This window comes from Lithobates pipiens, unplaced genomic scaffold (genome assembly GCF_037356315.1).
Source record: "Lithobates pipiens isolate NorthernLeopardFrog02 unplaced genomic scaffold, aLitPip1_a1.2 Scaffold_13, whole genome shotgun sequence".
NCBI lineage: Eukaryota > Metazoa > Chordata > Amphibia > Anura > Ranidae > Lithobates > Lithobates pipiens.
Window position 1 is genome coordinate 256,157,166 of NW_027507718.1, and position 27,443 is coordinate 256,184,608.

At 39.0% G+C, this 27,443-nt stretch overlaps 1 protein-coding gene across 2 annotated transcripts in view; it reads left to right on the forward strand.

The window, feature by feature from the left end:
* CCSER1 (coiled-coil serine rich protein 1) overlaps positions 1-27,443 on the forward strand; it is a 1,276,606-nt gene that overhangs the window by 1,186,791 nt on the left and 62,372 nt on the right. For both annotated transcript variants that reach the window (XM_077476557.1, XM_077476558.1), the window contains one exon: positions 20,119-20,199. In XM_077476557.1, the coding sequence (XP_077332683.1) occupies positions 20,119-20,199 (81 nt within the window). The remainder of the gene's footprint in view (positions 1-20,118; positions 20,200-27,443) is intronic.

Sequence of the window (27,443 nt, forward strand, 5' to 3'; positions counted from 1 at the left end):
TTCCATATCCTCCTAGGGCTCCTACCAGAAGCTGGCATTTTTTTTAAATTAGTGATGACGACGTAAACATTGTATTGGACTTTTTTCATAAAAGTGAGAGTAATATATTTATAAAGCTAACTGTTTATTGATTTGTATAGGTAGGTGTACTGATAATAGATTTGTGTTGGCATCCTGCAGTTCTTCTTTAAGCCATTTAGAAAGGACAGTCAAATTGTTCTAGTTATACTAGGATGACTTAAAGTGGAGTTCCACCCAAAAATGGAACTTCGGCTTCAAGTGGTGGTCACCCCGACATGACACATTTGGCATGTCATTTTTTTTTACGTGTCCCAGAAGATTTCAAGGAGGGAGGGGGAGAGGTGGACTTCCTACCCTCCTTTTAGAGGCATCCAGCTCCCACTTCTGTCCGGGGCTCTGCGGCAACGGAAGTAAGTTCACCTCTCCCCTCCCTCCCTGCTATCTTCTGAAGATTGCTCAGCCATTCATAGTGGCAGCGTGGTACCGTGGAGAGGAGGGGGAGAGGAGCAGAGCTTTGTATGCCCGCATTGTTGGGCCATGGGACAGGTGAGCATCTGATTACTTTTTGTAGCTGCTGACTTTTTCAGTAGAACTCCGCTTTAAAGCTGAAGTCTGCAATAAAAAAAAAATGCTGCAAGGGTTAAATACCCATTCATTTTAGGGGTAGATAATAATGTTGGGTGAGTGGTGGTGTTAGTAGTGATTTTTTAAATTGACATTTAGTCGAGTTTGGAAGTCGAGACCGCCGAACACTCACATCGGCTCCGTGGGCGAGCAAGGGGCGTGCCACAGGGTGAAGCAAAATTACATAACGTGGTTTCGCCCAGCCGAGACATTCTGCCACAGTACAACTGTGGCGGCTGGTCGGCAAGTGGTTAATACAACCAGTATAATTACCTAATTTTATCAGACTGTTGCAATCTCCTATACAGTATACAAAAAAAGAAATAAAAAAGAAGAAATGATAAGAGGAGAGAGCACAATGAGTATAAGGCTGACTTCATCTGTCTGCTCTTTCACTGTCTAGTTAGCAGTTTGGGGGTGGAGAGAGGATAACACCATATTGTTAACCTGTAAATGGAGTCACCCACCTACATGTGCTGTAAGTGGTAAATATGTGTGGTAAGACTGTATACATCTCAACAGTAAAAGGACAAAAAAAAATCCTAATATATGTATTTCATCTGTATATTTAGCTGTTTGCCTAGAGTTCAGCTTTAATGCTCTGTTGCTTAGGGAGGGAGGGGCTTACCTCGGGGAACATTTGAAAGGAGGAAAGATGGCTGTGATAACACAGCGTGCATTCATTTTCAGGTGAGGCATGAAATAAAGTAAATGCTTCAGTAAATCCCTGTATTCATTGAACTGTGTGGCTCAATGAATACATTTCTCATACCCCAGCTCTGTAGAGTATTTAGTTTGGCTGGAAAGCATTTCAAGCATTTCTGTTTGGTGAACATGAGCCATTATGGCACAAATAGTGTTAGTGGAGGAAAATGGACATTAATGAAGGCTGTTTAACCCCCCTGGCAGTAATCCCAAGTGTAGCTCTGAGTTCTGTGCTCGTTACGCTGTGTGCCAGGCTCCGTTCCCTGCGAGCGTCGCGACACATGGGAGCGGAGTCCAATGGAAAATTCAAAAAGTACACAAAACATAACACATACAGTACACTTTAATCTTACAGATTGCATTACTGTATCAAATCATTTCACATCTCTTTTCTCCCTAGTGCTTTGTCCAGTGCCCTGCATGCCCTTTTATATTATATATACTGTTCTTTCTGCCTGGAACCTTGAGATTGACCATGGCAACCAAAAAGTGTCCCTTTACTTCAAAAGCGGTTTTAGACCAGCTAGAAAACAGAAAATTAGAACACTTGCAGAATTGAGCGTGAATTGTGAGGAAATTAATTTTAATATTATATTATTATTTTTTTATAATTATTTATAGTTATTTATTATATTAGAATATATGATTTTGTGCATCAAACTATATCATAACCAGGATGTCTACTAGACGCTTGTTAGGACAGATTTAAGTGTGTTATTACTAAGAATTAAAAGCCTACGATATTAAACAAATTTCAAATTTCTATGCAAAACAATGTACTGCTTTGAGACGCAAAAATCTGACATAATCATACTGTCAGGGTGGATAAAGTGACTTATTTCATAGGCTTTGCCACAGTTATTTGCTAAGAGAACCATGTATTCTGAAAAAAGGTTAACATGTAGTCCTTTCTCCAAATGTATTCTATTACTGTTGATCTAAACAACGTAGTGCACTTGTTTAGGTTGTAATCACATACCACATTTTGTAGGATTCAGAAAAGAACTTCCAAGCCAATTACATTACATAATACTGTTGTCATTATGACCGATTTACAAGAGGAGCCCAGAATATTCGCTCAAAAAGACTGAAGAAGCACTTTAATAATCCAGGGTGGAGTGGCCTGACGCGGAAGCCAGATGGTTGCATAATCCCGGAGCTCCGAAGCTAGAGAGACAAAGTAACTAATAGCAGCCCCATCCGAGGCACTCATCCCACGAATCCATAGTGGACATCGCTAGGACTGTGCCTAGCAAGCGGCATGGCAAGAAAAAGCCCCAGCACCTCACAGACTTCTATACACTGACCGCTAATGGAGGTAGGCTAAATGGCGCCAGTGCCTACTCTCCTATGGCCGCCTCCGCACACCCAAAAGACCTTCAACAAGGCTATCACTCACCAAAAAGCAGCTCCCTGACCAGCCAGCACTCCTACCCTCCTTCCCCATCCACAAACAGCCCTGCCAAGTCCAGGTCTAGGCTGGATGGTGCTTATTAACATCCGGCGAGGAGCCCAGCCTCAGATTCAGGGGAGGACACCAGGGAGCTGCCTGAATCCATAGAATCTTTCCCCACACAGAACCAACCTGTGCTGGATACAGTCTTAAAGGACATGTTATTATTCCTAAGGAGCACAATCCAATCTGATATGGCCACATATATGCACAGATTTAACACAGATATACAGACAGTGAGGAACAGAGTGGAGCACATAGATTCCAAGATGGGGTAATATACAGAGACCATTAATGACCTGGTTGATGCCCATGATGAGAGGAAAGGAGAAAATGACTGGATTAAGGCAAAGTTAGCTGACATGGAGGACAGGACTGAAACAGTGCAACAATCTGATGTAAATCTTTATGTAGCGACACTGTTTAACCACTTAAGCCCCGGACCATTTGGCTGCCCAAAGACCAGAGCACTTCTTGTCATTTCCACACTGCATCGCTTTAACTGACAATTGCACGGTCGTGCAACGTGGCTCCCAAACAAATTTGATGTCTTTTTTTCTTTTGGTGGCATTTTATCACCTCCGTGGTTTTTATTTTTTGCGCTATAAACAAAAAAATAGCGACAATTTTGAAAAAAACGCATTATTTTTTACTTTTTGCTATAATAAATATCCACCAAAAAAATATTTTTTTTCCTCAGTTTAGGCCGATATATATTCTTCTACATATTTTTGGTAAAAAATAAAAATGCAATAAGCGTTTTTTGATTGGTTTGCGCACAAGTTATAGCGTCTACAAAATAGGGGATAGTTTTATGGCATTTTTATGAATCTTTTTTTTTACTAGTAATGGTGGTGATCAGTGATTTTTATCATGCCTGCGACATTATGGAGGACAGATTGGAGACTTTGGGTGCGATTCTGGGACCATTCACATTTATACAGCTTACTGTGTAAATGTGACTGGCAGTGAAAGGGTTAATAACTAGGTGACGCTGTAGGGGTTAAGTGTATCCTAGGGAGTTATTCTAGCTGTGGGTGGAGGGGCTATGTGTGACATGACACTGATCACTGCTCCACGCCCACAAACCGCTTCTTAAAGGGCAACCTACAGGTACATTAATCTGCCTGTACGTGCCCTTCTGCCGACTTGTTAAAACTCTTTTACCCAGTCACAATGATTTAGATGTTACCATTGATAGGATACACCGTCTCCCTAAGCTGCCGCATCTGTCAGATCATATCCCAAGAGATGTGCTCTTACGCCTTCATTTTTTCCATGCGAAAGAGCGCCTTATGATAGCTAGTTGAAGGGGAGTGGAAAAAAGTCACTGCAAAGAATGCAAAATGCCACATGCGAATATGACCCTGATGGTTCGCTTTAACGACCTAGTCCCTAGGAAAACAATGTCAGGGACTAATTACTAATCGTAGCCCTAGCACCTGAAATGGAACTCCTATTTTACTGACTTTCCACACCACAGGTAGTAATCGCATCATCCAATGTGAGTACACCACAGCAATTCCTAAATATTAATCCTATATTCACTTGCAGAAGTTAATACAGCCATTAGAGAGAATCTACACTCCACCAGAGAGCCCCTTTGCTTTACTCACTGCATCTCTTATGATTTCAAGAAATTACGATTAGTGCTTTATCCATTAATGCTAAAGGGCTTAACCACTCTATGAAAGGTAGCTCTCTATGGAAGGAGGCTCTGCTACATCATAGTGATGTGTTGTGCGTACAGGAGACTCATTTCAGCTCACTAAATCACCCCAAATATCCACATAGGAATTACCTCCAGGTTTTCATGGCAAACTCTGAATCTAAATCTAAAGCAATTCTTATTGCTACCAGAGACTCAGTGGCATTCAAATGCAAAAAATAATTCAACATCTTCAAGGCAGATTCTTGATACCAATCTGTGAATTGAATTCTACTACTTACACAATAGTCAATGTGTACTCTCCCAATAAGCACCAAATCCATTTCTTCAACAAGTTAATGAAAAAAGTTAGAATCACCTGGTCGGACCACGCTTCTATTGTCCTCTCCATAGTGGCCTCAACTTCTGGTAGGATGAACTTGATATGGAGAATCAACTCATACTTACAACAAAAGAAATAAACTAAAAAACTTTTCCAAGATCAATTATTGGAATTCTTTAATACCAATGCAGGCTATATACAAAATCCATTTATACTGATCTTTACTCAATTCTGGGTATCAAGCCACATCCAATATATTCCAATATTATCCAAGTTTCTTACTCTTTTTTATATCTTTGAGTTTAGACTGAGCCTATAGTATTGAGATATTATATATATGTAATAGTAAAATGTACGCATCATCATGTTGCCAACAATAGTGGAAGGACTTGCTGGTTCAGGTCAGTGGACACAGCATGATCCCCGAGGGGCGTCTGGTGGACTGAGCATGGTGAGGACTGTTTTCACTACAGTGACTTTTCTAAGCATACTCTGGGCGATAGTTAGGATACCACAACAGTGTACAAGTTCATTATTATCACTCCAAAAGTCACCGTAGATAATCCAAGCTGTTTCTGTTGCTACTTTACCATGCAATAATAAGTGATTGTACCTATATTCTCAAATATTCATTATTGTATTGATGGCAATTTACTCAATGGTTTCTTGTAACCAAGCTTTTTGTTTTGTAAGAAAAACTTTCAATGAATATCATCGGGTTTGATTCACACAGACTTGTGTACATTGCTGTGCGCGTGGCAATGCACAGGCATAGATGTAAATTGGCTTGGATGGTTTGCTTCTCACACATAACTGCAAACCATAGATATGAACAAGCCACATTAAAAATTTTAGAAGTTTGACTGAAAAATGCATGATGAAGTAAGATTAGGGCCTCACTTGATTAGATAACTAAAATTAATCTTCACTCTTATTGAATAAACATTCATAACTCCTTAGAAGATAAGTATGGGCAAAGCTTTTTTAGGAATAGGTGTACTCCTGTGACCCAGATATAGCAGACAGCAGGCTAAGACTGATGTTATAGAGCCAGTGCCAGGCTCTGAATAGATCCCAACCTTAGGGTCAGTATTCACCCAGATGCCTGACTGCCTGCTGACTCAGCTTCTCAACGTGCAGCTGAGATCCTGAGCTAACCATGCCTGCTCCCTCCACAGCCTGGTTCTTCAGTGAGTACTAGAGGGGCAGAGCAGAGATGTTTGACTGACAGTCACTGCTCTCTTCTCAGTGAAAATCAAGAACTAAGTGATCAGCGATCACTAATTTCTCAGTCTTTTTTGTTTACAAACGTTTTTATTAAGGGAATAAAGACAAGTACAGGAAAAGATGCAATTGAGAATAGAATAGAAAGCATAAATCAATGTACACGCTATACATACTCCAACTGCAATGCTAAACTCAACAGTACAAAATAGAATTGCATATCTTTGGAATGTACTCATTGAAGAGAAGAAAAAGAAAAGAAAAGTAGGAAAGGGAAAAAAAAACAAAAACACAACCACAAGTGAATTTAATCAGGAATACTTTTCATTCCTACAATTGGACTGGGTGCCAAGCTACTGCCTAAGGCCAGAAGGCCAGCTAATTAAACAGATGACCATGAGGCCCACTTGTTATCAAAGATGGGCATTGAATCCATCAATGTGTGATGTAAGCATTCCATAAGTTTGATCGCTTCCATGCGTCTCAAAACTTGTTCCCAAGGGACCGCCGGTGATCTCCAATGCAAAGCTATTGTCCAGTGAACCGCACTGACAAGTGTGTGAGCAAGTTTCTGGGCCGGAGGAGCCAGTCCCGGGAGGTCCGCATATAAGAGGCCCATCTGGCAGGTGATACCAATCCTCACTCCATTGGACTGGAACAATTTATCCACTACCTTCTGCCATATGGGCTGGAGCACTCCACAGCTCCAAAAAGTATGGAGGAGGGTACCAGCCTCCGGACACCCGCGGAAGCAACCCCTTGGGACCAGAGGGCTAAACTTGTGTAACCTCGAGGGGGTGTAATACTATCTTGTGTGTAATTTCACTACTGTTTCTCTGACTGCCAGAGATTTAGTGCATTTTCTCATATTAGTTATCATATCTATCCACACCTCTGGGGCTAGTTCAATACCAACTTCCTTTTCCCGACCTAGCATGGCTTGAGATTTAGCAGGAAGCTTCAGTTCATTGAGAGATTGATATAATAAAGAGATATTACCCTTATCTCTAGAGGAAGATCTACAAACCTTTTCAAAACACATTAAGTGAAGGCAGCCCCTTTATCTGGTAATGAGATGCGTAAAAATGACGGACCTGTAAATATTTATAAAAATCCCCCTTAGGTAGACCGAACTGCTCTTGCAGATGTGTAAACGAGCTAAAAGGGGGCTCATGGGAGAACGCCTTAAGGGTAATTAGGTTCTTTTGGGACCAGCTCTCGAAGCTCTTGGGCGATAAGAATGCTGCAGGGAACCTGGGGTCACCTAGGAATCATGCCAGGCTGGAGCAGGGCGGACCCAGGGCATATCGTTTTTTATATAGAGACCAAAGTTGAAGGGATTGTGCCACCAACCCATTCAATGTGGCTAATTGTTTGGGGCGGATCCCCTCTATCCATAAAAGACCCGGGAGGTAGTATGGATTCACCGAGGTTCTCTCAAATTGAAGCCACTGGACTGTATCTGGGGGATAATGCCACTGGGCCATCTGCACCAACCTGGCTGAGACATAGTATAACCACAGATGCAGGAACCCCAAGCCTCCAAGGTCAGCCGGTCTACAAAGAAGCGTTTTGTGCAGTCTAGGTTTTTTGTTCCGCCAGACAAACTTATTAATCTCTTTCTGGATACCTTCTATCGTATTACGAGAGACATATATAGGCAAAGATCTAAAGTAGAACAAAAGCTTTGGAAGAATAGACATTTTGATAGCCTGTATTCTACCCATAAATGATATATGATATCTATCCCACGAATGCAATAATTGTTCAACGTATGTAAAGACCTTAGGGTAATTTACAAAATACATTTTTGGGAGGGACGTAGTCAACTTAATGCCTAGATAGGGTAGTGTGTCCCTGCACAACGTGAACCCAAAGCTTGATTGAATACCCGTTAGGGTATGTTCAGGAATATTGATTGGAAGTGCAGCACATTTTGCGAGGTTAACCCAAAGGCCTGACAAGCTATGGAAAGTGTTCAGCAGCGGGATCAGGTTTGGCAATGAGACAACCGGGTCAGATAAAAATAATAGCTCATCATCAGCGTACATACTTAACTTATAGACCTGTTCCCCCTTCTCGTATCCCCTGATATCTGGGTTCAGACAAATTGCCCTGGCCAACGGCTCCCCTGCCAGGGCGAAAAGCAAGGGAGAAAGAGGGCATCCCTGCCTGGTCCCCCTCCCCAGCGGGAAATATTCTGAAGAACACCCCGGGAGTTTAATACGGGTGCTGGGGTGATGGTATAGAGCACTGAAGCCATACACAAAAGCTCCTCCAAACCCAAATTTGGACAGGACGGATTCTAAGTAGGGCCAAGTAACGCTATCAAAAGCCTTATGTATATCTAGGCTTAACATTAGAACTTTTTTAGAGTATAAATTGGCATCTTGAATAATATTTGAGGTCAGGCGAATGTTATCTGTAATTTGTCGAGAGGGGATAAAGCCCGTTTGGTCAGGAGATATCAGGGTGGGGATAATATTGGATAATCTATTTGCAAGCAGGCGGCCGAATAACTTCAAATCATTGTTGATCACCAAAATCGGTCTATAATTTTGAGGGAGGGAGTGGTCCTTGTTCGGTTTGGGTATAAGAGACATGTTCGCAAGTAGCATGTCTTCAGGGAAATGACCTTTTAACACATAGTTAAACATTTTTACTAAATGGGGTATTAGTTGGGATGAGAATTTTTTATAATACATGGAAGTGAATCCATCCGGCCCTGGAGCTCTGGAGGGCTTCAGTGAGGCAATTATCGTCTTAAGTTCTTCAGGACTGCAAGGGGCATTTAACGACTTATTTTGCTCAACTGCGAGCGAGGGAATGGGCAGGCCATCAAGCCAAACTTTTGTAGAGGGACCAGGCAGGGATGCTGGGGCCACCAACAAATCCTGATAAAACTTTGAAAATAGCCCTAATACTTCTGTGGGATGGGTAACCAATTCTCCCCTGTTATTTCTGAGTTTATAGGTGTGTGGTGGTCGCATCGTAGAGTTCAACTTTCTAGCGAACATCGCAGAAGCCGAGTTGCTGTGCAGTAAGAATTTGGCCTTCGACCATCTCAGTGCCTTCTCCGTCCGCTCAGAAAGAATTGTGTCAAGTTCTGCTCGTTTCGTCAAAATCAATGCATATGTGTCTGGGGAGTGTGATTGGCCATGGGCATGATATAGTTTCGCTAGTTCATCAGAAAGTCTGGTAATGTCCTGAAGTCTCTGTTTTTTCCGTGCCGCTGCTAATGAAATCAAATGTCCCCGGATAACTACTTTGTGGGCGGCCCACAGCGTGGTGGGGGAAATGTTGTCAGTGTTGTTTAATGTAAAATAGTCGTCAATGTGGTCATCGATCTTATTGAGTAGGTCTGGGTCAGAGAGAAGAGAATCGTTAAGGCGCCAAGAGGCATTGACCGGTGAGATACCTATGTGTGAGACTGTAAACATCACCATCTGATGGTCCGACCATGAGCATGGGTGAATATTGGCTGTTGTAGAGTTCGCTAATAACACTGGGGTACTAAAAACATAGTCGAGCCTGGAATAGCTGTCATGAGGGTGGGAGTAAAACGTATAGTCTCTGGCACCCACATTATGGGCCCGCCAGGTATCTAGCAGTTGATGGGAGCTGAGCAAATGGACAAGGGACTTCGGAAAGGCATTAGCTGTACTTACAACTCGGCTTCTGTCAAGTCTGGAATGTGCCACCAGGTTGAAATCACCACAGAGCAATAAGTGGGGAGAAAGGTACCTGTCCAGAACCTGGAAGAAAGAGGCAAAAAAAAAAAGAAGCTTGTGAGGCATTCAGTGCATATACATTAGCCAATGTGATCTCCTTGCCATTAAGTAACCCCTGTAGGATGAGAAACCTACTAGAGGGGTCTTTATACACATGCCTCACATCTAATAACCTAATTTCTCAGTCTTAAGCCTCATACACATGATCAGATTTTCTGAAGGGAATTGTGTGATGACAGGCTGTTGGCAGAAAATCCGACCATTTGTATGCTCCATCGGACAATTGTTGTCGGATTGTCCATGGACAAATGTTGGATGGAGAACTTTAAAATGTCGTTGAATTTTCCGAGCGTGTGTACACAAGTCTGCCAGACAAAAGTCCAAAGTATAAACATGCTCAGAAGCAAGAACGAGCTGGAAGTAGTCGGTCTTGTAAACTAGCGTTTGTAATGGAGAATTAACATTCTTGACGTGGCAAATTATGAAATCTGGAATTGCAGCGCACATTCTCTTCTTCTTTAATGGGATAATACTGAAGCTGCTTTGCTGGTGATACTGATGGAGTTATGCCAATGAATTTTCAAAGGCTTTTTTTTTCTAGAATATTATTATGCTTGTTATTTATTTTTATTTTTTTTGGTCCAAGTTACCGCAACACCATAATCCTGTTTTTTTAGATCAAAAGATACATATATGTTGGTGTCCCTTGTTAATTTTAAATTTTACATTGTATTTTTTAAAATGTAAAACTACTCCCAAACTGTCATTTGAAGTAAAGCACATAGCCAAGTATTATTCTACACATTTTTTTTATTGTGCATTAAAAAAAGAAAACAAATTAGACATGCTATCTTCCAATAGAACAGATAGTGTAAGTGTATTCTATGCATACAAAAATATACCAAATCAAATCATTATTCAACCAAAAAATAAAATAAAAGCCTCATGCATGTGTCCTGCTTCTTAATATAGGGGGTCAACAATGCCAAGAGCTGGTGAAAGCAGGGGTTCGTCATGAGGAGATAATTCCGAAAATCATCTGGGTTATTCCCCTGACGCTCACATAGCAAAGGCATATGACATAATTGGCCACGCAATTTTTGGTCCAAGAAATCCTCCTCCTGTTCTTGGACTGGACTTGGGTCAAAGCAATAACTCCAAGACCAATAAAAAATAACACGTTATCTCCTCCGATTCCACAACATGGCAGATTGACGAATGGCCATTCAGAAAGGAACTGAAAAGCATGAAATTAAAAGTGTGAATCAACACTCAAACTTTTACTAACATTAAATTAGCAGAAGGAGCCCAAAGAGTGGCGCTAAAGAGCTGAAAAAACACGTAGTACGTCACCACATTTGTGTTCCAACTCCCTTTGGACAAAAGTCAGAGGCTTTCTCTGCGGAAAATCCAATTGTGTGTACGAGGCTTTAGGGCCATCAGGGGACAAAAGCAGCATTGAACCAAAGCTGCAGCCATATAGGTGAATATGTTTTTTTTACATTTCCTGTACTTCTTCTTTAAGCAAATCAGTCTCATTATTTCTTTCTCAGGCTGCAGTAACCCTTCTATAAATAAACTGAAAAAATATAACATTAAAAAAGGTTTTTTTTACAGTATTGCATGTTTAAGTATCAATTATAGCGATTACTTGTGTTCTATTTCATGAATGTTTAAAGCATGCAAGTCATTTTCAGTATATATGTAATAGTTTCTCTGCATTTACAGGCAGCCCCCAGGTGCTTTTTGACTGTCATCTTGTATTCATATGTATAGTCTTCTTCTGAACTCTGTGTCCTTCAAGGCCTTTATGTCCAATAGCTGGGTCACCAGGTGCTCATCCTAATTCCTAAACTTATCACATTGAAATAAGTGCCAAAATACTATCAAAAAGAGGCTGCCACAAAAAAAAAAGATGTTTCTTATTATTAAAAAGTAACAATTGCATTTTAACACAGAACTAAATGAATGTTGAACAAAAAATTCCTTAAACGACCCTAAAGAATTGATTTATAAAGAATTTGAATAGACATTTTCCCAGTGAAAGTTCAGATGTAGCAGAAAACTATGTAAATAGACTACTATATCCTTTGCGCTTTAAAATGTCTATAGTACTTAGCTACAGCTAGAATGAAAGTGCATTACATTTCACTGGTCAAATGTATATGCATTTTTTATGAATCTACCCCTTAGAATTAAAAAAAAAAAAAATTAATTAAAAAGTTAAATGTCATATGTGTGATATAAGTTTGTCCTGGTCATGTATATGTAGCAACATAAACTTATACAATGTTAACCATTAGTATAAATTAAGTGAAATATGTTGTTAGCTATTGCAATAAATTTAATACAGGAGCCCTTAAAAGGTTTCTTTGTAGTATGATGGTATGATATCATTGTGTATAGGAATGTTAAAAAATGTTTCTTAGAACAGCCTGCATGAAAAGTGATCTGTTCTAGTACACATGATAATAAATGTATGTGAACACCGCTCTAGGGTCAGTCTCCCATCTCTACCTCCATTAACACACAGACCAGGTGCTCCATCGATCACAGATTCCAATGAGCAAAGACAATTCTAGTTAGCCTCATATCCAGTAAAATCACCTTTATTTCAGCAAGTCCTAAAAACATATTAAAAAAAAAACAAATACGGGGGAACAGTATCACCATCTAACATGTTTCACGCTCCCTTAGGACTTAGTCATAGCTCACTGAGCTATGACTAAGCACTAAGAGAGTGTGAAACATGTTAGTTGGTGATTCTGTTCCCCTCAATTTGTGTTTTTAGATATGTTTTTATGGACTTGCCGAAATAAAGGTGATTTTACTGGACATGTGTATAACCAGAATTATTTTTGCTCATTGGAATCCGTGATCGATGGAGCTGGCACCTGCCAAAATAAAGGTGATTTTACTGGACCTGTGACCAACCAGAATTCTTTTTGCATGATAATAATAATAATAATAGTAATAGGGTATTGCAGTGCTTATACTTATTTATTATTCTTTATTAATGTTTCAAACTTCAAATGTCACAAACAGTAAACTAAAGCATTTAGAAAAAACACACAGTAAAACAAATACAATTTATTCATTAAATCTGACATACTACTGAAAAACATATATCCATAATTAACGATTCTGCTAATTTTTTGACAAATTATCCTTAGAAGATAATTCTTCTAATGGAAAATTAGTAATTCCTAATAGCCATTATCCTAATGTAGGCTGACTTCCAGTATTTAGCAAATAAGTATTCTGGCTGAAGTAATTACTTCATTGGTAGCTGATATCAATTCCTTTAAATAGCCCAAAAAAAAAAAGATGAAAAAATATTTAGGTGTGCGTTATGAAAAAAATGAAAGAATGCATTTTAAAATGCTTTAATTTGTACAACTAGCTAGTTTAAAGAGTGCCTGTAGGATTTCTGTCTATGGGTAACTGTTTGCCAATCTAGATGCAAGAAATGTCCAGGTTATTGTTATGTCTTAGTACCTTAGGAGTCTCAAATGTTAAGCTGCTCTCCAGTGGAATGTGTGACCACAGCCTGCATAGTCACCCAGTAGCTGACTCTTGCTGTTGCTTATACCTTTCTGTTGGTGACCAGTGAGAGCCAAAACATTACATTTGCTGGCCAATAGAAGGGTGCAGACAGTGAGAAGGGGCAGACTACACAATGACCATGGCATTTTTATTATAGAGAAATACCAAAAAATAAGGATCCTGAGGAGTTCTGTAAATAAATAGAGTAGACATGCTGACAGCTACAGTTGATGCACATATAGTGAGGGGATTTAACAAAGAGTGTTGCACCACTCTAAAACAGAGCAGATGCTGCTCCTAATTAGCAAGAGAGGCACAAACTACTTTGTTCATCAGGAACTGTCAGTTCTCTTCTGCTGTGACTATACCAGACATAGCACAGCAGCTACATGCCCTGATCTTTCTGATCTCTGTGCTTGTTCCCACTCCCGCTTAGCTTATATTAGGAGGGAGGAGAAGGGCTTTAAATGCTGAAGGATTTTGCTCTTGTAATGTGGTTAGTGCAAAGAGAGGGATGTGAGTTGTCTACTGAAAGCTTATCTCGTATCCCAGCTTGTGAGGGCTTACCTAGGTTGGAGTCCATCGTGCAGAGATGTAGGCTCACCTTTGCAAATAGACACAGCCCACAGTAACAAAGAGATAAGCTACCTGGGCTGTGAATCTGTGCACAGGGGCTTGACAGGAATAGCCAAAGGATAGTCAATGTAAAGCCGCAGGGATTCTAGAAGTCAGGATAACAATAAACAAAGCCAGGGTCTGAAGCCGGGGTCAGTCTTGGAACACTGGAACTCTGCAACAGAAGACATGCACACAAGACCACTTGGAAAACATGACAAAATGAACTGCCAAAGCCCTTAGAGTGAGACAGGGTTTTATACCCAGCTAATTAGGTAACCTGCCTCAGCTGATCCAGGAGTGACAGGTACAAACAGAGAATTGCCCACAGTACTTTATACTAAACTAGGCATGGCTGGAAAGCAGGCTGAATAGAACTGAGGTGTGGCTCAGAGGTAAAAAAACAGGAGCAACAACTGACAGTCATGAGTTCAATACCACCCAGAGCCACTTGGGGCATGACCACGCCTGGCCATCTAAAAGACACGATAGGGACTGGGACACAGCTCCAAGGTAGCAAGGAGCTTTATCAGTTTTCTATCTATATCTATGAAAAATTGCTAAATTCCATCGATTAATCTGGCGCAGACCTTGCATCAGTTTTACTCTGAAATAGACATAACTTAACTTACAGTCAGTAGGATGTGTCCCTTTTGCTTATAGCACCTCTGTTAGCTGAACTCCTTCTTCACTGTTGCTTCCTCATCTGACACCCCCTACACCACCCCCTGAATCTTCTGATGCATCAGGGTTAATAGAACTGTGGGAGATGTCACAGGCTTTCATCACTAATAGAAGATGGTATTACAGCTTCTATGAATCGAAAATGCTCTATAAATTGAGAGGGTGGACCTGTCAATCATGTACCCATCCTGCATTAATAAATTGCCCATTTATAGATCTTAATTTGTAAGGCTAATTAATAAGCAGGGAAGGTGAGGCATGACCAAAGGGGACATGTACTATTGCCAAAATGAAGAAAAAAAATAGTGTCAGCTCTCTCTTTCAGCTCCCAAGTACACTAGCAATAAAAGCTTGTTCACATTTGTGGCAGGCCTTGCCACCCCTCCTAAAAGCAATCTTCGGGGGGATTGCTTTTTACAGGGAGATTGACAGATGGCTGGGAGGCAATATGTTGTCTCCTCACCACTCGTTTTAAACCTGAAAAACCTGCAACACTATGCCACAAATGGACATGGTTACAGTGTAGGCAGTGCTGTAAGGCCAACGTTTTAAAGAAAGGAAGTTGGATTATCCATTCCTTCAGATTATTGGTTCTTGTGACTCAGCTGACCAGGTAAAAGTCTATACACTGCATTATATGTTGTTGCTGATATATAGTGGTGTTTCTGCAAACTTTTTGGCCAAAAAGTTGTTTTACATCACTTCGGGAATCCCAGGGATTTTCCATGAATCCATGGTAGACGCAAACCCAAACCTTTTTTTTTTCTTCTTCCTTTGGGCAAAATGTGGAGCAAATAGATGCAGGATAAGGCTGATAGAGCTGTCATAGAGATAGACTGTGTGAAACATGCCAGATAGCTGAAGGTTTGACTGCAGTTGGTTTTCTCTGTTTACCTTATCTTCATCTTTTATGCATGTCCTTGAATTTCTTGAAGTTTTCCCGCTTCAATATATATAACATATATACATATATTTATAAAATGACAACGTTATGCTATTTCAATGTTGGGGGAAGTATTAAAACAAACAAGAAGCTGAATAAACACAAGCAGAATCCTATGTGAAAGTCATGAAATAATACATCCTAAAGCATATATAAAGCTCAAACTTTTTTTTTTCAACAGAAGAGTGAAGGATTTTCAATTCTGTCGGGTTTTTGGTGCTATGAACATCCCTCCTTGGGAGATTCACCCTCTCTATTTGTGCTAATGATCATTGTCACTGGGACTACAAGTCAGGAGAAATTAAACATTTGGAGCTGTCACCAATAAAGGAATAGATCCTAAATCTTCCAATGGGGACACTTGTTGCAGTGAAAACTTCTACAAAAGTTAAGGAAAATCTCTTTAGTCAGACATGGGTTTAACCCTGCCCTACTATACCCAAACTAGAAAAATTAAGTTTTTGCTTTAGAAACATTTTATCAAATAAGGTAAAGGTTTTTTTTTTTGATTTTTTTACACTGAAACACATCTATTTTATTGCACTGCAAAGTTATTTAGAAATGCAGTGACATTAACAGGAGCATTTAAAGCAAACTATCTTTTTCTACAAACACAAGCTTGAATTTAACAACAGATTAAATATAAGTTGTCAAAAAAGTAATGTTGGCTATTGAAAACAGAAAACTACGGAAAATACATTTTGATTGGTACATGATATGTATCGATCTAGTGAGTATACATGTATGGGCAGGAGTCTGCACCTGTAATCTAAATCATTATATATTATCTTGAATGTTAGAAATGTACCAGGTATAGTGTTGTACACTAATAATATAAAAAAACAAGTTAGTGGGATACATATTGTACTATGTTGTTGGTTGTATGGCATTCTAGAATACCATTGTATGACCATACCATTGTAAAAACCTGTGTTGCAAGCATTAATGGGTACGTTTTTTCAATATCCCAAACATGTTCTGCAACTTAATTGGAGCCATGAGTGAATAAGTGTCAAGTGCACATATGTCTCTCATATGACAAAACCGCAAACATACACATATAGTGGTTGGGACTGTTAAAGTGTTAATAAACTCACAACAGTAAAATAAGTCTGTAAATACAATAAAGAATGCTTATTATACTCACTGTGGAACTTAAGGGTTTAATCATCCACATTGTGTAAAAAAAGGCTATTTGATCCTGTATGCACAGATTTTTACTTCCTTCCACTGTCCCCTAATAATTTCCTGATAACACAGAGCCTATATAGTCAGGCTGCACATGCTTGGATTGCTGTGAATTGCTAGAGAGGTTTTTTTTTTTTTTCTTGGGGGAGTGCATGTGATCAGCACAGGGTACAATAAGCACTGTCCAGACAGAGGGTCAAGGCTCTTCCAGTCTCATAGGACAGTCAGAAAACACATCCTACAAGTTTTAACCGGTGCTTGGCTGGATACTGATAGAAGTCATAAGACAGCTATATACTGATGATGAGAAGAGGTATTTAACAGTTTATATTTAATAAAATAATTGCATTTCAATGTTGTGTGTACTGTGGGAGACCAGATATAGTGAATGCAGGGTCTTGGGCTTAGTAAAACTTTAAAGCTAAGTTTCATCCCCCCATATATATATATATATATATATATATATATATATATATATATATATATATATATATATTTTATTGCTGCTTACCTGGTGGTGAGATCAGCCACCCAGCAGCTCGAGCATTGTCCAGTTGAGATTCTCTTCTCTTTTTGGAAGTGCTTGGTCCTGCACCGCAATGATCTGAGTTCAGGCTACACGTCTACCATTGATGCACTGGTATGCCCACCCCTTGCTCCTTTCCTCTAAAAAAGACAATGCCTCCTGGGATATGTGGTTTGTGCATCCCAGGAGACAAAGGGAGTATATAGCATATCATTCGCTTAGGCGAATTATGTGGGGGAGGGCTGAACATTTCTAAAAAAAAGTAAATAGATACAAAAAAAAAGCTTGTTAATCCGATAGATGTTTTTGAAGCTTTATTTCTACTTTAAAGGGTAATTCAGCTTTCATTAAAAAAAATATAGAAAATACAATAAATTATTACAGCTTATACAATTGCTACAAAATCTATATTGTAATTCACTTTCATGAAAAACTACCTTTCCTTTTCAAATTGTAGCTGCTGTAATTTTCTGTGAAATTCAATGCAACCTGGTGGCATTCTGCACGCAGTCGGTGTATGGTACCCCCCCAGAAATGTAATTTCCTGCTTGGGTGAAGAACTCAACACTAACATCTAAGGCTGAATTCACATCTATGCAGTTTTAGTGCTTTTTGCATTTTGCAGATTTGCACATTTAACATGGTTTCCTATGGAACATGTTCTGTAGTGCAAATCTGCAAAATGCAAAAAGCACTAAAACCACATAGGTGTGAATCCTTAGTCAGGTTTTAGGCATCCTCTGCAACAACATTTACATTTTTTGGTGGAATACCCTGTAAGGGTTAATCACTTCTATGGGGAGGCAGGCACTGCAACTTTTCTCATGAAAATACAAAAAGTGCATCAGCAGAATAAATTAACTAATCACTCCCATTCAGAAACAGTATCCAAATGAGAGTATAGAAAAGACACGGTACTTTTTTTTATTTGCACTAAAGTCCAAATGTTCAGGACAGACTGTTGGATGTACAATGCCTAATTGTCTATTGCAAATACACTAACATGGCTATAATCACTCCAAGTAAATGAAAACCCATTTATTGATGACATTACATTACTATTCTCAGTACACAATAATCAATATCCTCTAAGTATTAATTATTGTAATGATCTTTAAGGCCAATAGTTCTAATTGACAGAAGTTTTAGCACTTTAGTTACTAAACCATGCCAGTAAATTGTGTAATATCTTAAATTCAGTTGGATTTGTGAAAGCACAATCGGTTGAATGAAAAAAATGGCCTGATTCCTTCCTGCTGAGTTATTGTTATTGTATCCTGACAGCGGGGAGACTTTCCCTCCAACAGAATACACTGATCAGTGCTAGGGGCTATAGCGGGTGACACTGATCAGTTTGAAAAAAAACAACAGGCTGGCTGTACAGAAGTCAGTCAGTAGACTGAATTCTGTTCAACCAGTTTGCCCATACATGTATCGAAATTCAGTCGGTCCCTGCTGAATCACATAAATTTCAATCCATGTATGGCTGGTTGAAGTTTCCATTCACCTTATGATGACCAAGCACTTGCACATGAGTTAGCATATTATTTCACAGATTATATTCTAAGTATTGTAATAGGGCAGTAGAAAAAACAGAGATACTTGGAGTGTAAACAAAAGAATCTGCTTCAGTAGGGATTTTATTAAATACCAAGCCTTGTGCTCCATCATATATATCCTATGCACTAGGAACACTATTCAACTGTACAGTACACCATGGGTGAAATATTAAAGTGTTTCTAAACCCACAGTAAAATCAGTCTGTATATGCAGTAAAGCATGTTTGTTATACTCACTGTGGAACCTAAGGGGTTAATCATTTGCACTGTGTAAAAAGGCTGTTTGATCCTGTATGCACAGATCCTCCCCTCCTTCCACTGGCCCCTGATAATGTCCTAATAATAGGGAGTCTATGGAGTCAGGCTGCATATGCTCAGTTTGGTTGCTTTGCTTGTTTGTATTGCTTGTTCTGTGTACTGTGGAAGACCGCATATAGTGAATGCAGGGTCCTGGGTTAAGTAACACTTTAAGATTTTAACAATTAGTAAACAAAAGTAATTAAGATAATTTTATTAACATAAAGGTAACATGTATCAAAACAATGACCACACATTTTTTGCATCACAGTGTAGATTGGGGCATGAAATAAGTGTACCCTATTCTGCGGGGCGGACCCCCAAAATGCCATTACTCCCGCATAAGATTAAGACCAAAGTGATTGATTAGACAATTCTTTATTTCATTTTGCAGACTGTCACATTTTTAAATTGTTGCAGAAACATAAAGCTGCTTTCATTTATTTGTATCTATATTATTAATAAACTGTACAGATTTGCTTTTGAACAACAGGCAGAGTTTGTACTTGGCTGTCACAGATCATTTCATGGCCATTAAGTCAAAGCTTTAGGTAAAGTGTAGCTTTCATTGTGCTTTGTTTTTAAATTTTGCAATGATCTTCAAAGATGTGTTGTAGCATAAACACAAAAGAACAGTTTTGCCGCATTTTTTCTCGATGAAGACCACTGACTGTTACAAACTGTGAATTGGTACAGGTGGAGAAAATGCTGGGCAATAAATATGCAATGGAAATAGTCACTCTTTGCTTTCATAATTCCATCACAGTACTATAAAGTGTAACAGCTGGCAATGCATAGTCAAGTGAGAACAGAAGTGTGAAGCTAAAAAGAGATATCTATTATTTTTGTGTTTTAATAATGTGAAAACAAGAGATGAGCCTTTCCAGCATGTGGTATACATACAGCAATGTTATTCCCAGACAGTTCTACACTGATATATGCAACATCCTTTCTGACCTTATATCGTTTATATACATATATATATGTATTTATTTATTATTATTTTTTCAGAAAGCTGCTCAAACAGTAAATGTCTCCAAACAAGATAAATATACCCAGACCGAATTAGTAAACCATGAAGTCATTAACAATGTAAGTAATGCACGCTTTTACAAATATGTATCTTTACTATATTACTTTAAAAAAAAAAAAAACACTGGTTTTCAGAAGAGACTGAATACATTAAATAAGCTGTGGTTTTAGAGCTATGCAGTCAAGGGGCCCCAACAGGTATTAAAAACACTTTATAGCTTTGTAAAATGTTAATTCATTTTATCATCATACCTGCAGGCCATTTGGACCTCCCTGGAAGCCTGGCCAAACTCCAAGTTAGCAATTCTCACATCCTGCCTAGCTGATAGGACATGAAAACCATTGGATGCTCACTCCTAGTATTACAGGAGCAAAAAAACAATGATTCTCACATTCTAACAGCAAGGCAATATGTAGGGGTTGCGAGCTGAAAGGTTTTCTGCCAGGCTGCCACAGGAATCTAAATGACCTACAGGTATGGCAATAAAATGAGTAAAAATTGTACAAAGCTTCACAGCTTTCTACTGCCTACTGGGGTCCTATGACTGCATAGGCTCATTTCTGGAAAAGGTGAACTGTAAGTTAGTTGTGTTAAACAACATTTGCTAAAGCTTTGTGTATTAGTACTGCTTCTGCTCTAAAGAATCATACAAGCACAGCCATTTAAAGTTTCTTATAGAGGAGGGGGAGGAAGGCAAGGAATCCAAATGTTTTGCTAAAAATGACTGCAAACAAGTGATTCATTTTGATTATAATTTCAACCAATACAACAGTTAATTTGGCTGATTTACGAGAAAAAAAATGTGTAATTATTATTTTCAGTTATCCAGTCATGAATAGCATCTGAATATGACTGGGTATTCAAAGTGAACTGGAATTCGATTTTCACATAATTGGATAATTGCAGTAAATATTCTCACAATTGTTAAATGAAGAATCTAAACTTCTTTAGTAAATCACATGTGGCCACCATTACAGTTCTTCAATGTGAAATTCCTCAGGAAATCCTCCCTCCAATTGCTACTTTTGGCATCCATTAAAGTGGAAGTAAAACCCATCGATTTAAACAGTTAAAAAAAAAAGGCATGCCGGGAATGCTAACTGCACATTGGCTGTGCTCTCAGCCAAACTATCAAACCATCCAATGGCTGGTGTCATAACGAATCACATGTGCAGCACCATAGCAGTTGAAGATTAAACAGAGGCAAAGATGGCAGCTTCCTTGGCTGAAAATGATAGGGGAGTTTACTTCCACTTTAAACATCATATTTTCCCTATATATGCATTGGGAATCTCTAGCTACACAGTAACCAACAGTGGGATGTGGGAGAATTATCCCTAATCTGGCTATTACATTGATCTTTCATTTTGGGTTGGTTCCTTGTAATGGAAAGCCGGTATACAGTACTTGAATTACAATGGTGAGGAAAGAAACCCATTGAGGTTGATTTGTTAAAACTTGAGAGTAAGGATGAGCCAACCCCCCCAACGGTTTGGTTCGCACCAGAACTTGCGAACAGGCAAGCATTTTGGACAAACACGCGAACACCGTTAAAGTCTATGGGACACGAACATGAAAAATCAAAAGTGCTAATTCTAAAGTCTTATATGCAAGTTATTGTCATAAAAAGTATTTGGGGACCCGAGTCCTGCCTCAGGGGACATAGTTTTTCACGTTAGTGTCCCATAGACTTTAATGGTGTTCTGTGGCTTTCGGCGAACATCCAATGTTCGAGTTGAACATACATTCAACGCAAACATCTGACTCATCCCTGCTTGAGAGTGCAAAATCTGGTGCAGCTGTGCATGGTAACCAATCAGCTTCTAACTTCAGCTTTTTCAATAAAGCTTTGACAAAAAAAAAAACCTGTAAGCTGATTGGTTTCTATGCTCCAGATTTTGTATGACTAAATCCATCCTGTTGTATTTTGCTGACATTCTTCCATGTGTTAGGAGACCAAACCCAATAACAAAAAAGAACCGTATGTTGCAATTTTCCAGTCCCTAGATGTTGCGGCTTGGTTTGTTTTCTTTCTTTTTTTTTTTTTCAGGCTAAGAACATTTTTAGCAGGCACCAAAAAATGCCGTGGATCAAAAGTACAGTGTCTATGTAATTTGCCGTGAGCTTTACAGAAAGCATAAGCAGTCTAATCTTTTTTCTATAAACTTTTTATCCCTAACACTCTATTTAATGGAGATGAACAAATGCAGACATATTTGTAGCCCACCCTGCATAACGACCATGGTACCCCCCCCCCCCCTATAAAAATTGCTGATGAGTGAATGTAGCTACCAAGAAACAGGTTACTTGTGTGATTTGTATAGTTACCAGAAGAAATTTAAGAAAAAAAAACTGAAAAGAAGGAAAATTAATGCAGCCTTCCGATTTAAGCACCTTTCTAATCTGTGGTAAATTATTATTTCTGGGGGGTCATATAGGTTGCAAAGACTTTTTTGTTTCATTACAATAGAAAAGGTTATATTTACATGGACTGTGCAAGGGTACTGCACAGAGTAGCCCAACATCTCTTTTTCTGGGGTTCCCCACTGGCGCTCTCTGATACGCCTCTCCTGCATGTGCCACCATAGGAAGCCACTTCTTATGGAGGCACATGTATAAGTAGGCTTCTGAGCTGGGCTGTGCGTGCATCCATGGACACACACAGCATGGCTCAGCCCCACCCCTGCTCCCTCCTCACAGGATTTGACTGACTTCAGTTGCTCTCAACCAAGCTTGTGAGAGCCTGTTGAGAGGAGAGAAAACCTGCAGATGGGCACAGCACTGGATTGATATAGGACTCAGGTAAGTGTAACTGGAAGGCTTTTTATTTATATGCATAGAATGCATTTTTACTTTAGAACCACTTTATAAGCTAATAGTAAATAATAAGCACTACTTGCAATGGGAGGAAACATAATATTTTGCATAAATCCATTTATAAAGTATTCCAGTGATGTCTTCCCTAGATACATGCTAGGTTTACCTAAATTGTTGGTAAAATTATTTTTTATCTAATTAATTTACAATACATTTAATGCTTTGTTAAAGTCAATGTTATATCTGTTTAATATGTACAAAAAATATCTGTTGATTTTGCCAGCAATCTTGTGAGCTGTTAACGTCATGTGCTCTTGTGCACAAGGGGGTGGTTATGTAGAGGAGGGGTGGACATAGGGGGGACGTGTAATCCATCAGAAACAAAGTAGTCAAGGCTGGCAACATGTGCTTTGAAATTTTGAGCTGCGTTGTCATGTAAAAAAGAAAGATAGAAGCATACTATATTTCTGGCTCCACAACAGTTATTTGTCTGTGCTTGTACCAAATATGTGAATTAAAAAAATAATTGCTTTAAAATACACTTTAATGTGTGTGCCAAAACTATTGTGCACAGTGAGAATTGTAATATAACCATGTGGGAATTATTCCACTGCTTTATGTTTTGCTGTTTCAGTTCATGGTGACCAAGAGCCTATTCTGGCTGTCAAAGTTGCCAACATATCAGTTGCACAAGGAAAAAAATCACTTTGTCATTTGGAGCCGCACATTCAGATTGATCTCAGTTTAAAGCTAATTGCTTGTTTTACAAACCATTCCTTTGTAATCATGGATTAGTTAAAGTTCAAATAGCCGGAGATTGTATATTATTAAAATGTAATCCATTTGAAAATTAAATATCATTTGCACTCTCATTAACAATTTAATGAAGGCATTAAACTTGCAATCGCCACAGACAAAGCATTTTATAACCCTTATCATGTATTCTAAAATTTGTAAGTTGGAAAGGGTTCTTGTAGTGCTATTTAATGGTATGCATCAATGAGGAACACACAAATTATTGCCTGAAATAAAAGGATGAACATTCCCAATGGATTCTTTACTTGGCCACAAGTCAAATTTTGTACCTGACACAAACATTTCTCAAAACTGCCTATGAATTAAGAGTAATTTTTCAACAAAGAATCACACACAACTGCTATACAATATGTGTTATAGCATTTCCCTTAATTAGAAAAAGAATAGTCTTCAAAGGTAAACATGCCGTTGCAATTTTACTTTTTTTAGGACATACATCTATACTGGGCCAAGAGCATCATCTTGGCCTATTATATATGTATGTCCTAAAATTTGTAAAATGTAAAGCATCTAAACAAAGTTTAAAAATAACAATGGACAAAACAAAAAACAAAAAAAACAATGGACAAGAACATACATTTGATTTTCTAGTACGACAAAAGAAGATGAGGAAAATTAACTCAGTGGGGTTGTTTTACTAAAGGAGTTGCAATTGATCTTGTAGAAAAGTGGATGCTCACTGTGCTTATCCACATCAATACCAGACACTTTTACGTCCTTCCTGCCCAGGCCCATTTTCAGCTTTCACCGCTGTCACACTTTGAATAAAAATTGCGCGGCCATGTAACACTGTACCCTAACGAAACTATTATAATTTTTTCACACAAATAAAGCTTTCTTTTGAATGGTTTTTAATCACCACATGTTTCTTTATTGTTTGCAAAATAAATGAAAAAAATTACCAAAAAATTCAAAAACAACCCTTTTTTGTTTCTGTTATAAGATTTTGCAAATAAATAATCTTTCTTCATAAATGTAGGCCTAAATGTATACTGCTACTGCTACCCTATATCATTTCTTGAGGCCTGAAAATGCCAGGGCAGTACCAATATCCGCCAGTTGACCCTTTTTGGAAAGTAGACAGTTCAAGGTATTTAGTAAGAGGCATGGTTTGTAATGCACTGCATGGCTTTAAACTATGGCCAGCATGTTTAGAAGGGTAAATGGGGGGGGGGGGGGGGGCTTTGGATAAGCAAAGTATCTTATTATAAAAGGGGTAGAAGGAAAAGACCAGCTATATTGTTAGTTAATTGGAAGCTGTTGTAGGGAAAGATGGAAAAATTGCATAGGGAGAGATTCAAGCAGTTAGGAAACTGTACTGCAAGGGTGATAGCTAGCTAATTAGGTAATCAACCCCTTTTAAACTGTCCTGCTGCTGGCCACTTTTACATGGATGTATTCTATGCAATATCCTCATTTTGTGTAGTGATGCCACAAGTTATGTTCTTAGATGTAAGACTAGCCTTGCTATTTGAAATTGTCCTGCTTCTGGAACATGTCATCTGCAGTCTCCTAATTCTGGTGGTAAAACAGCTGACTGTTCTCCTTTTTTTCAGAATATTTCATCCTATTCTCCCTCAATAAAGGTGCGCTGCTACTGACCAGTTTTACACTTATACACTTGATAAATATTGAGCAATGGTAGGTCAGTTTTTTATCAGCAAAACCAAGGACAGCCACAGCAGATTGCAGCAAATTTTTAGCTGTAAGTCAAAGCAGTCAATTACCATTTAACTACTTGCCGCTCGGTCACAGATTGACCACACTGCAACTGCAGGCTCAGCAACGCATATAACATTGCAGGCCTGCCTCCGTATATAGAGCGTGCATGCACACACCCTCTACTGACCCATTCTGTGGTTGGACACAATGCAATTTTGTCAGCGGGATTTATTAGCTGAGACCTGCTGATTGGCCTGTGTGGTTTTTTTAAACTATATATCTTTATTTTTTTTTCAAATTTACAAAACATACACAATTCACATACATTTTACATTCTTCAAGTAAAATAGTAGAGGGAGCTTCTAAACTCCCCCTTCATAAGCAGCTGTATTGATCTTTCACTTACTCGCACCTACTCTACTAAGCTCACACACTACACCTTCATACTTAGAATACCTCCATCACTCACCACTACATTCATCCCTCAGCAAGATACTTATCCTTGATCCCACCTATAATATCTGGCCTCACCCACATTATGTTATTCCTCCAAGTTACTATTTCTCATTCCACGACTTCCAGATCTTATCATATTTATTAAAGCTTCCTTGTTTGATATATGTCATCCTTTCCTTGAGAATTACCGCATCCATACTCTGTTCTAATTCCCTGCAGGATGGGGGGGCGGAAGACTGCCACCTCTAGGCAATAAGTATCCTAGCCTGGAAAAAGCATCTCAGTATTGCTAGCTGGGTATCTCTAGGTTTACCCTCTCCCTCTATCCACCCCAGTACGCAAAGTATGGGATCCATGTCTATTCAGATTTTAAACACTCGGGCAATAGTATCCACCACCTCCCTCCAATATCAGAATAGTTTTGGACATCTCCAAAACATATGGATAAGATCCCCCCTATTCTTCTGCATCTTGGGCAAGTGTCATCTTTCCTCCAACCAAGCCAAAAAAGTTTTTTGGGCGTATAATAAACCCCGTACAAGAAAAAAAAAAAGTGTGACATCTTCTGGGATGGGGAGAGTGATACCCATGGAGCTAATTCAAGAATCCTTTCCCATTGCGATTCCGATATGTCTCCAATATCTTTATTCCATTTCTTCCTATGGGGCCTTATTTGCAGCCCTTCCCGGCTTCCTTTGTGTATACTTGAATATATTTTAGATATTAAACCCTTCCTTGTATTATCCATAATGATCTTCTGTAGTACAGGTATAGTGCTCCATTCTATCACCCTCCCTTTAAACTGTTCTGTCAAAGCATGTCTCACCTGTAAATACCTGAAGAATGATTTCTTAGGGAGTGCAAATTGATCTCTCAGGTCCTGAAGATCTCAACTTTCCCTCATGAAAAATCTGTGAGAGAAACTTTAAACCTCATCTTTCCCATTCTATAATTGGACCCAGTTTCTGCACCTCACCCAGCTTGTTATTATCCCATAAAGGGGAGTACTCGGAAAATCCTCTATAACCCCACATTTTTTTTGTCACTTCCCAGACTCTTGCCATCAACTCCAGGGTAGGGACCCCCTAAAAATATTCCTGCCTCCAATACTTCAGTCAAAGATTTATACGTCAATTTACTAGAGAGAGTCTTCCTGTCTTGCCCTTCACTCCCCCCATATGTTGTAGCTGAGCCGCCAGGAAGTAGCTAAAAAAATGTGGAAGGGCTACCCCTCCCTCATTATTTGGAAGTTGCAGAGTACCAAGGCTAATACGCGATGGCCCTCCCCTCCAAATTAGTTCCCTCAGTATACTATCTACCTTATGAAACCATATTTTGTAAATCCATATTGGAGAGTTGTGTAGAAGGTAAAGAAATTGTGGCAGGAGTATCATTTTTTATTAAACTACAACGACCTGCCGCTGATAGTGGGAGTTTTTTTCCAAATTTTACTTTTAGCTTTAAATCTGTTTAACAATGGAACGAGGTTATTGGCAATAAATTGTTTAGGATCTCTAGAAATATTTATACCCAGATATTTTATTTGATTAAC